Below are 15,990 nucleotides of genomic sequence, written 5' to 3'. Positions count from 1 at the left end.
ACTGAGGCAGAGCAGCAGATGGCAGTGCAACACACAGTTGACTGCTGCTTGCAGCCAGGGTAACCTTAGACTAGCTGAACTACCTCGCTTGGGAAAAAGAGTAGTGGGAAAAAGTTGGATCTATCCAGAGTGACTGGGAACAAGGGTCCGTCAGGTAGAAAAGGTCTTTGGTGAATTAGCTCTAATTCAACTCTGGATGCAATTTCTAAACTGTGCTATGAGGATTTCTCAGAGGAACCATGTTCTCTTCTGTTCTGTTCAGGTTCTTATGCTGCTCCCATCATTGTCATGTCTGAGTGCTCTAACCCTGCTAACAATGTTTAGCACATATGATTAATGAGCAACATCTCTTATGAAGAAGATCATTTAAAATACAGTTCCACTCAAAGTGACTTGGCAAAAATTGCCCCTTCTTCTTCAGACCATGTGTCTGTGACTATTCAGAGTCACATCTGCTGACTTTAGTGACAAAATATTCCTTTCAGAGCCCACATAGCAATGGGAAACCAAGCTGGGTTCAAGTCACTGTGCATCATCACCAGAATTGTTTACTAAGCAGCAATTACAGAGCAAATCAGTGACATCTGTACAAACCACTGACTGTTCTAAGGTTGAACAAGTGTCTCTGTGGACATGATTTGGCATGCAGCATCTTTATTACAGGTGCTGCCCCAGGAGATCCCAGGCTGGGTTCACAGAGCTGGCAGTTAGGGGAAAATCTTTGTTTAATTGTAAACTGAGCACAGTTTGATAAGAAAATAATTGAGACACAAACAGGACTCATGTATGGGAATTTTAGAGAGTCATTTTTTAGAGCAGAACTCTCTAAAGAAATTCCAAGAACAGTTTCTGTAACAATTTGAACATCACTAACTATATATGTTAGTAAAGCTCTTTTAATAAGCACTCAAATTATTTGCTAATGTGGACAGGAATTTCATTAACAAGATTGGGGTAAAATTCACAATTGGGATAAGTGGGTATAACTCCACTGACGTTAATGAAATCTTGCCTGCTTATGTCAGCAATGAGTTTCCTAGTTGCCAATTGTAAGGGGAAAAGTGGCTATTATGCTTCCCTATAGCGTGTTCACATCATTGGCTAAGTTTCCTCTTAGGGTTCTTCAGCTGATCCTTGCTAAAGTTAATATCAAACAAATTAGTTAACTTCAATCATAGCAACTAAGAGCTGTGATTTTTAGTGAGTCCTGCTGCTCTAAAAAGATTTATGAGACTTCTTACCTCTAATAAATACGCTATGGCTCTTCCATGGTTTTTCTTCAGTTGCTCACTCTGGGCAATTTTCTGATAAATCTTTATCAGTTCTGGAGCCGTATCGCCTTCAGTTAAAATTACTACATCAACAGCTTTTTCAAAATAACCCACGGCAAAGTCAAACTTGTTTTGCTGCAAACACGTCCTGAAAGAAAGTGGTGAAAGTTAGGTTCTCTAGTAAAAAGACTATTGTCCATATCAGTGGATGCATGAGACAGGCTCAGAGGCCCTCATCCTGTTTTCCTTGCACACACAAAACTCCCAGGGAAGTCTTTTACCCTTGTACTAATCCATTTTCTGTTACAAAAGAAATAGTAAGGTACCATTTACATAAAAGCCCAAGCACGTGCTCACACACATGGCATTCATTTTGTTTTTTGTGTTTACCTGCCCAATGCAATGACTAAATCTTTCTCAGATATTTTTAATCCCATGATCACTCTCCCATCCAGTTCTTGAAGTTCTTCCATGAGTCTTTCTGCCTTCCGCAGACTGAGATAGGATTCTTTGCCAGTGGAACGGTCAAGGAAAACCACCAAAAATACATGCTAGTAAACAAAGAAAACCATGTAGGTAGAAACTAACCAGAAAAGAACAAGTTGTGCAGGTGTTAGCTTCCAGAACTGTCTTTGCAATATAATCAATACCATTCTGAAGCATATTGTTTTGGATATCCTGACACTCAATTATAGGTAGCTTTGAGTGCAGATGGGAACTCTCAGTTACAGGACGTAGTAAATTACATTATTCATAAAAATCCATTGCTGTCTTCACTTAGAAAGATCTGCAAATGTAGATGGTGTTCTCCAAAACATAGGGGCTGGCCATATTCCATCCTGAAGCATTTACAATTAAAGAGAGAATGAACAAGACAAGATGACAGGGTTTAGAGAGAGCTTGAATATGAGGGAAGGTGGGGAAGCAAGAAATGGTTTAAAATTCTTTGCATTGACTTTTCATCTGGGCTTCATGTAGGATTTTTGGCTTGGTGAAGCCTTCCAGTGAAATTTCACCACTGTAGAAATCCTAATTTATATAACTTTCTGGAACAAAGCTTCAAAGAGAAATAAAATTATCAGGAACTGAGCACAGCCCTAACATGTAACAACAAAATAAGATTGGTGGGTAAAAGTGTGTAGTGGATGTGCAGAACTGGGAGCCAGTTATCAGATTTTTTAAGGCCAGAATGGACTATTAAAAAAAAAAAAATCTAGTATGACCTCCTGTATAGCACTGGACACAGAATTTCATCCAGTTACTCCTATATTGAGCCCAATAACTTGTGTTTGACTGAAACCTATCTTTCAGAAAGACATCCACTCTCAATTTGAAGACTTCAAGTGAGAGAGAATCCATCACCTCTTGTGGTAGTTTGTTCCAATGGTTAATCACCCTGACTGTTAAAAATGTGCCATATTTCTAGTTCCAAGCTTGGCTCTGATATCAACCCCCTCTGTAGTCTCAAGAAAGTCATTTAACCTCTTTGGCCTTGATTTCCCCCCCTGAAATAAGAACACTTGCCCACCTATCTCACAGGTATGTTCTACCACTTGATTAATTAGTTATTGTATGGAGCACTTGGGAGAGGAAAAACACTATATGATAAGTACCAATGATTATTATATATTTAATAAACATTCTGTATTAGGCATTTTAATAATAAAGTAGTATTGTCAGATGTAAGGATATTTATTTTGTGCCAGATGTGCTACGCCCAAGGTATAGTAGATAGTCACAAGAGTTCCTAATATTTCTCTTTTGTCCTCTGGAGGCGTACGAATCCCTGTCAGAATGATACGTTTGGCTGATTCAGCATGCTCTATGGCCTGTGCAGGAAGACCTAGGAGAAGACAATGAATGAGCTTGCTAACAAAAACATCATCAGCAACTTCAAACTGAAAATAAGACCTGAACTATGAGATTCTCTGAAGAGATTCAGTTTAGACAAGGATGAAACTCTAGCTCTACTAAAGCCAAAAGGAAGCTGTGCCATTAACTTTATGAGGTCCAGGATTTCATACCAGATGTATAGGAAAACAATTAGGAGAATTTCAGGGGGGAATATAATCCCTTAAAGATATTTAACAGATATAATCAATAGCCTTCAGAACAATTATGCAGATGACGATGTTACATGTAGGGAAAACAGGCAGATGAAGGGACCCAGCAGAGTCACAGATGGTATAACAGTCCCCAGGTGAAACACCTTTTAAGAGAGTAAGCTTCTGTTTAATCTTTAGTCCTAATGCATCCCTCTTCCCACGCACCATACAATGAAGACAGGTATGTCCAAACCAGCACAACCCCACCTTCCCTCCCCTTGGGATGGGTGCAGGACCTTCAGGCAGAAAACAACTGCCTGTTATATATAAAATTATGCAGCAGCCAGGAAAGCAGAGTAGGTTTGAGTATAGTATTTGCATATAGCAGTTTCCAGATTCCATTTCTGTGGGACTGTGGTTTATAAGTGCCATATTCAAGTCTGGGAAAACATATCAATATACCCAAAAGCAAATCCTCAGCTGAGCTGGAAACAGTTGACCATAATCCCATTTCAGGGATCTTTGCCACCAATTTTCTCTTTCCACATATCTTCTTTTTCACCACCAGCAAAGGAGAGTAACCAGGATAAAATAGATCCATTGCAAGATGTTTTTCCCTATTCCTTCACAGACTTTTCTTTTGACTACTTATCTCTATAGCGAGCACACACAGGCCCAGGTTTTTAAAGATATTTACATGTTGCTGTGCTCAGTGTGACATTGGCTCCTAAATCCCTTTTGAAAATTAGATCTAGGCTCCTAAATGAGTTAATCATTGCAATGCTGAGCTCAGCAATGCCTAAATACCTTTAAAAATCTGGGTCATAGTGCTTTATACAGGCAATGCATAGAAACATAGAAATAGAAGAATTCCTATCCTGGGTCAGACCAGTGGTTCATCTAGGACCATATCAGCTGCTTTAGAGAAAGATTAAAACCTCTAAAGTAAACAATTATGAATCAACCTGGACATAGGAGAAGTTTCTTCCTAACCTCGATCAATTAGTGGCTGGCTTATGACTGTACAAAGATTATTTTAAAAGTTAACGGTAGTGTAATTGGGGACAGTCTCATTATCCATACAAATATCTAATCCTTTTTTTGAGTCCCACTAAACTCTTGCCTTCTATTATATCGGGTGGCAATGAGTTCCACAGCTTAATTATGTTATGTAAAAAGTGTTTTCTTGCATCAGTTTAAATTTTGTTGCCTTTCAATTTCATTAAATGTCCCCTAGTTTTGGTTTTCGGAGAAGGAACTACTTCTATTTCTATTATCTCCTTTTTCAGATGGGGTGACCAGTACTGAACACAGTATTCCAGGTGAGGGCATATCATTGATTTATATAATATTGGAATTATGGATTTATAGATTTTTAAAGCTAGAAGGGACCATCATGATAATCTAGTTTGACCTCCTACACAACTCAGACCAAGGAATCTCACCCAATATTTCTTTATCAAGTCTATAACTCCTGTTTGAGCTATAGCATATTTTTAGCTATAATCAGCATTACAATATTTTTAGTATTGTTTTGTATGCCATTCTTAATATATTTTGATTCCTTTTTTGACAAGCATTGCACATTGAACAGAGGTTTCAGTGGACTATCCACATTTATTTACTACTTTAATTTACACTGTCTTCCGTCTCCCTGGCATGAGTTACATCCCTTAGACACTGATAAAGAGGATGTAAGCAAATACATAAGGGGATCTGTCTGAGAGCAAGGATATCTAATTTTCTGAAATTGTCCTTGGACATTTAGGATTCTGTGATTATGAAACTCAAAGAATTTACTCAGTTTTGATACAAGCACCATTTCTTGTATTTTTTAACATCAATAGCACTCAGAGCATATTAATGCTGACTGTCCTTTAGAGATCTGTGCCCAGGGAATACACTGGTTCATTTTTTAATTCAAACTAAAGTTAGATGGCAGCATTTCTCCAGCTTGCAAATTTCTATAGGTCACTGCAATTATTCTCTCACTCTTAACGTATATGTTAACATAGTTCCATTCCCCAGGCAGAAATATCTTGATGCAATCCAGGAATGCATATGAAACCAGGAAAGCACTGGTTGAAATTGCTGAGGTCTTCCAGGAGCTAGATTTTTTAATCTGATATGCATAAAAAAAAGTTGAAAACTTGTTTTATACATCGAACATTTTTTGTGAGTAACAGAGTTAGTAGAAAAATAAGTTGAAGTACACAATCATTTAATCCATAAAATTCCTATTAGGAACTGTGTTTTAGGCTTGCAACTCAATGAGCATTATGGAGTATGAACATTTTCTCTTATTTCATTGTTAACTTTGGAAGGTGAAATTATGAAATGAGGAATGTAGCTCCACTTCCATTTTTAAAATGATTTTGTGTCCCTGTTTTTCTATTCCCCTCTATTTGTAATCATTGCTATTGCCTGCTCATGGAATAGACAAGACGACACAACATACGGACACAACATGATTTCAGTTCTTCTTCTGGAAGGTGCCTATCATTATTTCCTACCAAAGAGCTGAAGTTAACTCTCAAACCTTGTTTTGAAACTCAGTGTCCGTCCTACTAATACAGTAGGTTTCCATCCTACTAATAGCGAAGCTTTTAGTTGATTCTGAGGAACCATCTTCAAAGCCACATGCACATCCCTACTTAGTGGCCACCGTCCAGTCTATACGCCATGCCTTGATGCTGAATGTGCTAAACTACTCAGTGCAAATCCTCTGGTGATCCACATATTGCTGATCACCTCATTGAGTTAATAGATGCTACTGGATGGGCACAATGGGAAAGGACACCTCAGAATCTAGATGCCCCACTCAAGCCGGAAGTGCTGGAATTTGATTTGTTGTCTTGGTGGAGCTCAGCAACCACCAACCCAAAACTGCCGACCAGTCATGCCAAATCAAGCTGCCAGCCGTCTCCTGAATGTGTCAAAGGCCCCAAATTAGACGCATGTAAGACAACAAGTCCATGACAAATGGTGTCAGTTCCATCAGAGAAACAACACTTGGCAACACAGAGTTACTCACAGCCATCAGGTTCAACAATATTCTGAGTAACATTAGGAACAGCCCTGCTGCTGACTATAACAACATATCGCCAGAGTTCTTGAAGTATCTTGGGACTCAGGCTCACCAGTGGTTTGTGCAGTTCTTCACATGAGAGGTCAGTGAAAAGCAACTTCTGAAGACATGGCGAACGTCAAAAGTCGTTGCTCTCCTGAAACTGGGGAAAGAGCCACATAATGTTGCAAGCTATTGACTAATATCTCTGTTGTCTGTGCCATTCAAGGTCCTGGAGCATCTCATTCTTCAGCGGATCTTCCCAGAAATGGAGTCAATCAGCGTTAAGCAAGCAGGCTTTCGGAGAGGTCAGAGCACCTACAATCAAGTGCTTGCTTTGAAAAAATTAATTGAAAACAGTTTTCAGAAAAACCTGAAGACGGGAGCCATATTGCTGGACCAGCATATCACACAGTCTGGCACATGGGACTTTTAGTCAAATTATCATGAGCACTCCCAGCATGGGTAGTCAATGTCATTGACCTTGTCCTCTGCAACAGATGTTTCTGAGTGTACATAGGAGTCAGAGCTATTGCGTGGAAAAGACAAACCAATGGTCTACCCCAAGGCTCTGTGCTGGTACCAATGCTTTTCAACCTGTACATAAATGACCTTACATACACCCAGTCCTGCAGTTTCATATACACAGATGACATTTGCTTAGGCATCCAAGCATCATTCCAAGAACTTGAAGACACCCTACATGCTGATTTGATTAAGATGGCTGAATACTGTAGTCAGTGGCATTTACAATAAGTGTGACCAAGACAGTTTCCAGTGTGTTCCATCTTTACGAAACCAGAGCAGACCAAGAACTGAATCTTGCTCTCAATGGACATTGCTTGAAACACAGATTCCCACCCAGTCTATCTCGGAGTAACCCTAGATAGATCTTGCATGTATGTTAAGCACCTGAGGAAAACTGAGGCCAAGGTGAAGAATTCTAAACAAATTGGCCAGCACTTCATGGGGAATAAATGCTCAAACTCTCCAATCATCGGTTTAGCCCTCTGTTAATCGGCAGCAGAATAATGTGCTCCGGTCTGGGTCCATTCATCTCACATCAAATCACTGACTCAGCTTTGGCTCCAATAAACTTACATCAGGGATGAATTTAGCTCACTGATCTCTAGTATTGGGGAAAAAATGAACTATTATGCACTCTGAGGTGAAAATGTGCATGGATCCTTCTACTGATACTAGAATTCTGCTTCTGACACCACCATTGCCCCTGTCTAGTAGTAGCAGATGTCGCGGGCCTTGCAGGTCAGCTTCGCACTGAAGGAGAAATCAGTGATGCATATTCTGGGTATCTCCTAGATATAACTTGCTTTATTACACATATACACCAGTCCTGGAAAAGAGAACGCTACAAACAGCACCCAGGCAATCTCTTCTTCCAGAAGACTCAGACAGGCGTTCCCAGGACGTTACTTTGTCTCCAGAATTTTTTCCAAATATAGAAAATAAAGCAGACTGTAAACTCTGTTATCTGCCAGAGATTCTCTCCAAGGCCAACTTCATAACAAAAGTAACACCATCACAGCATTTCTTGCATCACAGCAAGTAAAAACTTGCTTACACGGTAAAAAGAACTTGTAAAATTCTGTGTAATATCACCATCCGGTGAATCCTACCATAACATGTGCTTTCATTATTAATGGAGCAGTCCTGCAGACACACATGCATGTAAGTAACTTTACTCATCCAGTAGTCCCATTATGGGACGACAGGCATAAATATTTGCCCGATCAAAGTAGTGAAGCCAGTTTCACTATCTTCCAAGTTTTTGATGTGGGACAATTGAAATTAGATTTTTACCTTGAAGTATTAAATAGCTGTGAGCCAGGTTGGCGAATGCTTGTGCCAGTTGCCAGTGACAGTCTCCATAAATAATTCTAGTAAGAGCCACACATCTAATAAGTTCCCTGTTGGCTTTATATACCTGAAGAACAAAATAGAGTAGAAATTATTTTTGTGTAACCATCCTGCCCCCAGAGTTTTCTCCAAGCGAGGTGGAGAAGTGTCTACATATTGGTTAGAATAAAATTATGTGTTCTCTGTGCATTTGTTACTAGAATATCACAGCTCTGAATCAGTCTGTTTTATAATTGTAGGGTCAGATTTGTCCCCATCTCCAGAGCATTAACAGGTGAGGGAGAATTTCCCCAGCATAGGGTTGAAATAAGTAGCCCTGCATTGCCCATATTAGGAGGAAAGGCCGGGGCTGAAGGCAGGAGGGAGAGTGATCGTAACGCTCAGAGCCACTGGGATTCCAGGCCTGGCTGCTCTAACTTAGAGCATCCCCAAGGGCTGTACTACTTTACACAAAAGAGCCATTTCAGCCCCTGCAGAAGCCCAGAATCTGGGCAGTGCAAAGATGGCATAAAGCCACCTATGTATGTTTCCTCCACCTGGGTCCCACTGCTTCTGGCAGGAGATGCAGCACGGACTCTAGCTCAGAACCTTTAACAGGGCTGTTTTTGAGACTCCTCAAGGTACAAATATGAATATTTGTAGCTACCGAAGCTTTGCCATTGTCTGTCTGCACAGAGATTCGAGGTGCAGGAGGAAGCCAATGGGGGACTCCCTGGGAAAGGATCATAGACTCATAGACTTTAAAGTCAGAAAGGACCATTATGATCGTCTAGTCTGACCTCCTGCACAACGCAGGCCACAGAATCTCACCCACCCACTCCTGTAACAAACTTCTAACCAATGTCTGAACTACTGAAGTCCTGAAATCATGGTTTAAAGACTTCAGGGTGCAGGGAATCCTCCAGGAAGTGACCTGTGCCCCACATTGCAAAGGAAGGCGAAAAACCCCAGCGTCTCTGCCAATCTGCCCTGGAGGAAAATTCCTTCCCGACCCCAAATATGGCGATCAGCTAAACCCTGAGCATGTGGGCAAGGCTCACCAGCCAGACACCCAGGAAACAGTTCTCTGTAGTAACTCAGATCCCACCCCCTCTAACATCCCATCAGAGGCCATTGGGCATATTTACTCCTAATAGTCAAATTAATTGCTACAATTAGGCTATACCATCATACCATCCCCATCCATAAACTTATCAAGCTTAGTCTTGAAGCCAGATATGTCTTTTGCCCCCACTGCTCCCCTTGGAAGGCTGTTTCAGAACTTCACTCCTCTGATGGTTAGAAACCTTCATCTAATTTCAAGTCTAAACTTCCTGATAGCCAGTTTATATCCATTTATTCTTGTGTCCAAGTTGGTACTGAGCTTAAATAATTCCTCCCCCTCCCTGGTATTTATCCCTCTGATATATTTATAGAGAGCAATCATATCTCCCCTCAGCTTTCTTTTGGTTAGGCTAAACAAGCCAAGCTCTTTGAGTCTCCTTTCATAAGACAGGTTTTCCATTCCTTCGATCATCTTAGTAGCCCTTCTGTGTACCTGTTCCAGTTTGAATTAATCATTCTTAAACATGGGAGACCAGAACTGCACACAGTATTCCAGATGAGGTCTCACCAGTGCCTTGCATAATGGTACTAACACCTCCTTATCTCTACTGGAAATACCTCGCCTGATGCATCCCAAGACCACATTAGCTTTTTTTCATGGCCACATCACATTGGCAGCTCATAGTCATCCTGTGATCAACCAATACTCCGAGGTCCTTCTCCTCTGTTACTTCCAACTGAGTCCCCAGCTTATAACAAAAATTCTTGTTATTAATCCCTAAATGCATGACCTTGCACTTTTCACTATTAGATGTCATCCTATTACTATTACTCCAGTTTATAAGGTCATCCAGATCTTCCTGTAGGATATTCCGGTCCTTCTCTGTATTGGCAATACCTCACAGCTTTGTGTCATCCAAAAACTTTACTAGCACATTCCCACTTTTTGTGCCAAAGTCAGTAATAAAAAGATTAAATAAAATTGGTACCAAAACCAATCCCTGAGGAACTCCACTAGTCTCCCCTTTAACCAGTTCCTTATCCACCTTTCAATTTTCATATTGATCCCCATCTTTTCCAATTTAACTAATAATTCCCCTTGTGGAACCGTATCAAACGCCTTAGTTAAGTAGAGGTAAATTAGATCCACTGCGTTTCCTTTGTCTAAAAAATCTGTTACCTTCTCAAAGAAGGAGATCAGGTTGGTTTGTCATAATCTACCTTTTGTAAAACCATGTTGTATTTTGTCCCAATTACCATTGACCTCAATGTCCTTAACTACTTTCTCCTTCAAAAATTTTCCAAGACCTTGCATACGACAGATGTCAAACTAACAGGCCTGTAGTTACCTGGATCACTTTTTTTACCTTTCTTAAAAATAGGAACTATGTTAGCAATTCTCCAGTCATACGGTACAACCCCTGAGTTTACAGATTGATTAAAAAGTCTTGCTAATGGGCTTGCAATTTCATGTGCCAGTTCCTTTAATATTCTTGGATGAAGATTATCTGGGCTCCCCGATTTAGTTCCATTAAGCTTTTCGAGTTTGGCTTCTACCTCGGATGTGGTAATATCTACCTCCATATCCTCATTCCCATTTGTCTTCCTGCCATTATCCCTAAGCTCCTCATTAGCTTCATTAAAGACTGAGGCAAAGTATTTGTTTAGATATTGGGCAATGCCTAGATTATCCTTAACCTCTACTCCATCCTCAGTATTTAGCGGTCCCGCTTCTTTCTTTGTTTTCTAATTTATATGGTTATAGAACCTTTTACTATGGGTTTTAATTCCCTTTGCAAAGTTCAACTCTACATGGCTTTTGGTCTTTCTCACTTTATCCCTACATGTTCTGACCTCAATAAGGTAGCTTTCCTTGCCGATCCCTCCCATCTTCCACTCCTTGTAGGTTTTCTGCTCTTTCTTAATCACGTCTCTGAGATGCTTGCTCATCCAACTTGGTCTACAACTCCTGCCTATGAATTTTTTCCCCTTTCTTGGGATGCAGGCTTCTGATAGTTTTTGCAACTTTGACTTGAAGTAACTCCAGGCCTCTCCACCTTTAGATTCACAAGTTCTTCAGTCCAATCCACTTCCCTAACTAATTTCCTTAATTTTTTTAAAGTTAGTCACAGATCTATTTTAATTTATCCTTCCATTTAGTTTGAACTGAATTTGCTCATGATCACTCGAATCAAGGTTGTCCCCTACAACCATTTCTTCTACAAGGTCTTCACTATTCACCAAAACCAAATCTAAAATGGCATCCCATCTTGTTAGTTCAGCAACGGCTTGGTGAAGGAATCCATCAGCTATCGTATCCAGGAAAATCTGAGCCCTATTGTTATTATTAGCACTTGTCCTCCAGTATATATCTTGGAAGTTAAAGTCTCCCATGATCACACAATTCCCATTAGTATTTACTTCATTAAAAACATTAAAGAGGTCTCTATCCATATCCAAATCAGACCCTGCTGGTCTATAGCACACCCCAAGCACTATCCCAGGGGAGGCTCTAGTAGCTTTCTTCCCCAATGTGATTTTTGCCCAGACAGACTGTGTCTTATCCATTCCATCGCTTCTTATTTCTTTACAGTCTACCTCATCATTGATATACAATGCTACTCCACCACCTTTGCCTTTATTTCTGTCTTTCCTAAACAGCACATACCCTTCAATACCTGTACTCCAGTCATGACTACTATTCCACCATGTTTCTGTTATCCCTATAATATCTGGTTTCATGTCCTGCACCAGTAACTCTAGTTCCTCCATTTTGTTACCTAGGCTCCTCGCATTGATGTACAAACATCTTAATTTTTGCTGTTTGGCTTCACTCACATTCTTTACCCTATTAGGCACAGACATTCTACCACCAGTATCACCTATTAGACTGGTATCTACACTACCCTTCCTCCTTATCTCCATTCTCCTACCCATGGCTGTATCCTTTCTTACTTTGTTTTCTTCCCTCTCAATGTTAAAATCTGGGGTGGAGATTATCTGGACATCTCCCAACCACCTCCCCCAAATTCCTAATTTAAAGCTCTCTTAAATCAGTTGTGCCAGCCTCCATCCTAGAAGTCCATTTCCCTCCCTATTCAGGTGAAGTCCATCCCGAGAGAACAGTCCTCTGTCCATGAATGCCTTCCAGTGGCCATACATCCCAAAGCCCTCCTTATAGCACCACTGCCTGAGTCATCTGTTGATCATCATAATCTTGTCACACCTTTGTTGCCCTTCTCTAGGAGCAGGTAGAATCCCACTGAAGATCATTTGAGCCTCGATTTCCTTAAGTGTCTTCCCCCAGTCTGTCATAGTCTCCCTTGATACGTTCCAGCGAGAATCTAGTTGTATCATTTGTTCCCACATGAAGGACAAGGATTCTTTCCCGCTCCCGTTAGGATCCTCTTCAGCCTCAGGTTCACATCCCGTATCTTAGCACCTGGCAATCAGCACACCCTTCTGTTCTTTGGATCAGCTCTTGTTACAGGCCTGTCTAGTCTTCTCAGTAAGGAGTCCCCAATCATGTAGATCTGCCTTTTCCTGGTGAAGGTGCGATTCTCCGGTCTATCCTGTTCCCTCTGGCTGCAAGTTGTCTCGATTCCTATTCTCCCTTGCAATCCTCTGCAACCCATCCTGTATCCTGCTGGGGCTCATATTTGGTGTTATCTCCAATGACTTCCCCTCTTCCTATAGGACTAGCTGCTCTTCTCTTCTTCCTTGCCCTCTCACCTTCAGTGACCACCTGCTGTGCCCCTTCTTCATTTTCCAACTCTGCAAACCTGTTCCTGAGCTCTATTTCTCCTTCACTAGCCTGTCTTTTCTTCTGCCTGGTTCTCTTAATCACATGCTTCCACTGTCCACTTTCCTCACCCAGCAGTCTTCCCTCAGAATTCTTTGGTCCTGCTTCCATCTGCAAGCCTGAGTTTTTCCCTTGAGCCTCCTCATGCCTTTGCTCCATATCTGTCCAAACCCCCTTCTAAACTCAACCATAGTTTCCACCTGCATCTCCAATCCTCGGATCTTTTCTTCCATCAGCTCTATCTGGTGGCACTTCATGCAGACAAAACTCTTTTCAGGTACCCCCTCCAGGATCATGTACATGCCGCAGCTTCTATATCCAGTCATCTTCATTGTGTCTTCAACTACTTGGGTCGCTATCACTGCCGCCCCTGTATCTGTCATAGCCTTCCCATCTCAGTCCTGTTAGTCCGGGAAACACAAACCAAACCAAAACACCACCATCCACAGCAAAACAAACCCCCAATGAGCACCACAACACTGCCAGAACACCACGCACTTCCTTCACTAGCCTGTCTGTTCCTCTGCCTGGTTCTCCTAGTCTTCACCTCAAACTCCCCTTGCAAACTCCCACTCAAACTCCCCTCTTTACAGCTCTGTTTGCTGGCTCCTGTGCCACTGCCTGAGTGGTTGGCTACCTTTATAGGACCTCTAATCAAGAAGCCCCACCCCCAATCAGGGCTCAGCTTCTCTCCCAGTACACTGCCCCTACCAGCCTCTACAAATGCCTTCTCCTCCAACAGAGCTCCCACTCACAGTGAGAAAGAGCGAGTAAAGGAATTCCTTTTATTGGAAACAGGCTGGTGGTGGTGGTCTTGGCATAAGGAATGGGCATGTGGAGGAGCTGCAATGAGAGGGAGCCGATGAGGAGATCTTTGCGCAGGCAAAGCTGGTGGGAAGGAGCCTCAGTAGCAGGCTAAAAAGATTTTTCAAGATTGCAAATACCATGCGACTATTAATATCCAGGGTTGTTGAGAGTTATCAGAAACATCATGATTGATGATGAACATCCCACCACTGCTATTATTAGGCTCAACATCTATATTTGGGTTCCCAAAAATGCTTGCTAATTCTTTGAATCTTTCCTGCTAGGAACTGTATGACTTGGCTGCTTCCTACAACAGAAATTCCCTACTTGGGAAAAAGATGATCGAAACATCAGCTTTACTGCAATTAAAATAAAGTAATGCAACAGCAGAACAGCAAACCTACTACCCCTTTGTATGGGTTATTTAAAAATTATGCAGTGGGACCTTGTGATCTGTTAAACGTGGCCTTGAGATACTTCACTTCCTACAGAAGAAATAACTTCATTGCGGGCTGCATGACACAAGTATTTGTAACAGGGAGAGAACCTCTGACCTCATGGTTATTGGCTTGAGTCAGCCTAAACTGACAGTCACCCAAAATCACTACCCTCCCCTGACTTATAGGTAGCCTATGTGAAATCAAGGAGTCATTCAATCCACTTCCTACCACACAGAGTGCCTATTGTGATAGTACAGTCACAGTTTGCCACTCGTGCTACTAGTTTGTGCAGTCTTGACCAAGAGCCGAAGACTAACCTTAACTATTGTTATCCTTCCCTCATAGTCAGGGCTGTAACACACAAGGAAGCTGGAACTACTGCTTCCAGTCACCTGTTATGTTATTTATTATTTGTATTACAGTAGCACCTAAGCCTGAAATCAATCAGCGTTGGGTGCCTAAGTACAGTACCTTTGAGGATCTAGACTTAGAGACTGCAGCTGATGCCAAGGCTGCATTGTGCTATGTACTGAACACACATGAGATAATCGCTACCCAAAGAGTTTACAATCTAAATAGACAAGACAGACAAAGGCAGACTTATTATTCCCACTTCACTGACAGGGAACTGAGATTAAGTGAGATGAAGTGACTTTCCCAAGGCCACAAAGAGTTTGTGGCAGTGTTTGGAATTGACCCCAGATCTCGAGTCCCAGTCTTGTGCATTAACCACATGAGGCCAGCTATCCTTTTACACCAATAAATCATTATAGAATTTCAGTTCTCAGTACTATCAATCTGACACTTTTCCAAGTAACCTCACTGCTTCCACTCTCACACTGTTGGTGATAATGCTGAGGAGTTTCAAACAGAAATGAATAAACAGAGGATTTTTAAAAAGCAACATAAGCAAAAGGGCCAGGTCCAATTCCTGTTACCTCTTTTTCTTTAATGAACTTTTCTGCCATCTTCTGTGCTTGTTCTAATTTCTCATATGGTGCTGGAGCACAGTCCATAGGCAGTGCCTTTTCCCTCATTTTCTTTTCTTCTCCTTCACTATCTCTTGCTGTGCTCTCATTGTTTGACTCATCCAGATGTTCAGAGACAGTGGTGCTGATTTCCTGGGACCTGATCATAATATATTATAAGGTTGTATTACTGATGATGTTTATTTCAGATTCATCTGTTAGTTGTGACACTGCATTTAAACATAAAACTGGGAATAATGCTTAAAAATATAACCATAACAGCAGTGTTACCTTTACCAATTAGGCTACAGCCTATAACCTGGCTATAAGATTTTTTTTTTAAAACACTTTTCTGTCTGATGGGAGATTATTTTTATTTACAAAACCCTTCTTTTCCCTCTTAGAAAAGAGCTTTACAATAAATTTACAAGAAAATCCATATAGAATGATCAATATGATAAAAGCTCCCTCTTAACTTATAACCCAATAAAACAAAGAGAATGGTTACTACAGTGGGGAAGGGGGGAAAGGTGAAGACTTATAGATAAGGGGCAGACAGTAAAATAAAGATCACCCTTTAAAAAGAAAAGTTTAATAACTTACAAGTGAGAGTCCACAGCACTATGGCTTGAATCTGTAGGGATATATATCGGGCTATCTTGCAACAT

At 41.1% G+C, this 15,990-nt stretch overlaps 1 protein-coding gene and 1 long non-coding RNA gene across 2 annotated transcripts in view; one reads left to right on the top strand and one right to left on the bottom strand.

The window, feature by feature from the left end:
- Nucleotides 1-6,634, top strand: part of LOC144264846 (uncharacterized) — a 23,578-nt gene extending 16,944 nt beyond the window's left edge. The window contains exons 2-4 of the long non-coding RNA XR_013346118.1: nucleotides 2,583-2,810; nucleotides 4,606-4,638; nucleotides 6,613-6,634. This is a non-coding gene — a long non-coding RNA (uncharacterized LOC144264846). The remainder of the gene's footprint in view (nucleotides 1-2,582; nucleotides 2,811-4,605; nucleotides 4,639-6,612) is intronic.
- Nucleotides 1-15,990, bottom strand: part of TTC23L (tetratricopeptide repeat domain 23 like) — a 26,257-nt gene extending 10,267 nt beyond the window's left edge. Inside the window, exons 1-6 of the mRNA XM_077816734.1 lie at nucleotides 15,926-15,990; nucleotides 15,293-15,482; nucleotides 8,205-8,328; nucleotides 2,964-3,114; nucleotides 1,662-1,787; nucleotides 1,242-1,419 (exon numbers count right to left, since the gene is read on the bottom strand). Of these exons, the coding sequence (XP_077672860.1) occupies nucleotides 1,242-1,419; nucleotides 1,662-1,787; nucleotides 2,964-3,114; nucleotides 8,205-8,328; nucleotides 15,293-15,482; nucleotides 15,926-15,990 (834 nt within the window). The remainder of the gene's footprint in view (nucleotides 1-1,241; nucleotides 1,420-1,661; nucleotides 1,788-2,963; nucleotides 3,115-8,204; nucleotides 8,329-15,292; nucleotides 15,483-15,925) is intronic.

Source organism: Eretmochelys imbricata, chromosome 5, assembly GCF_965152235.1.
Source record: "Eretmochelys imbricata isolate rEreImb1 chromosome 5, rEreImb1.hap1, whole genome shotgun sequence".
NCBI classification, from domain to species: domain Eukaryota; kingdom Metazoa; phylum Chordata; order Testudines; family Cheloniidae; genus Eretmochelys; species Eretmochelys imbricata.
This window is presented reverse-complemented; position numbering and strand designations above follow the sequence as displayed.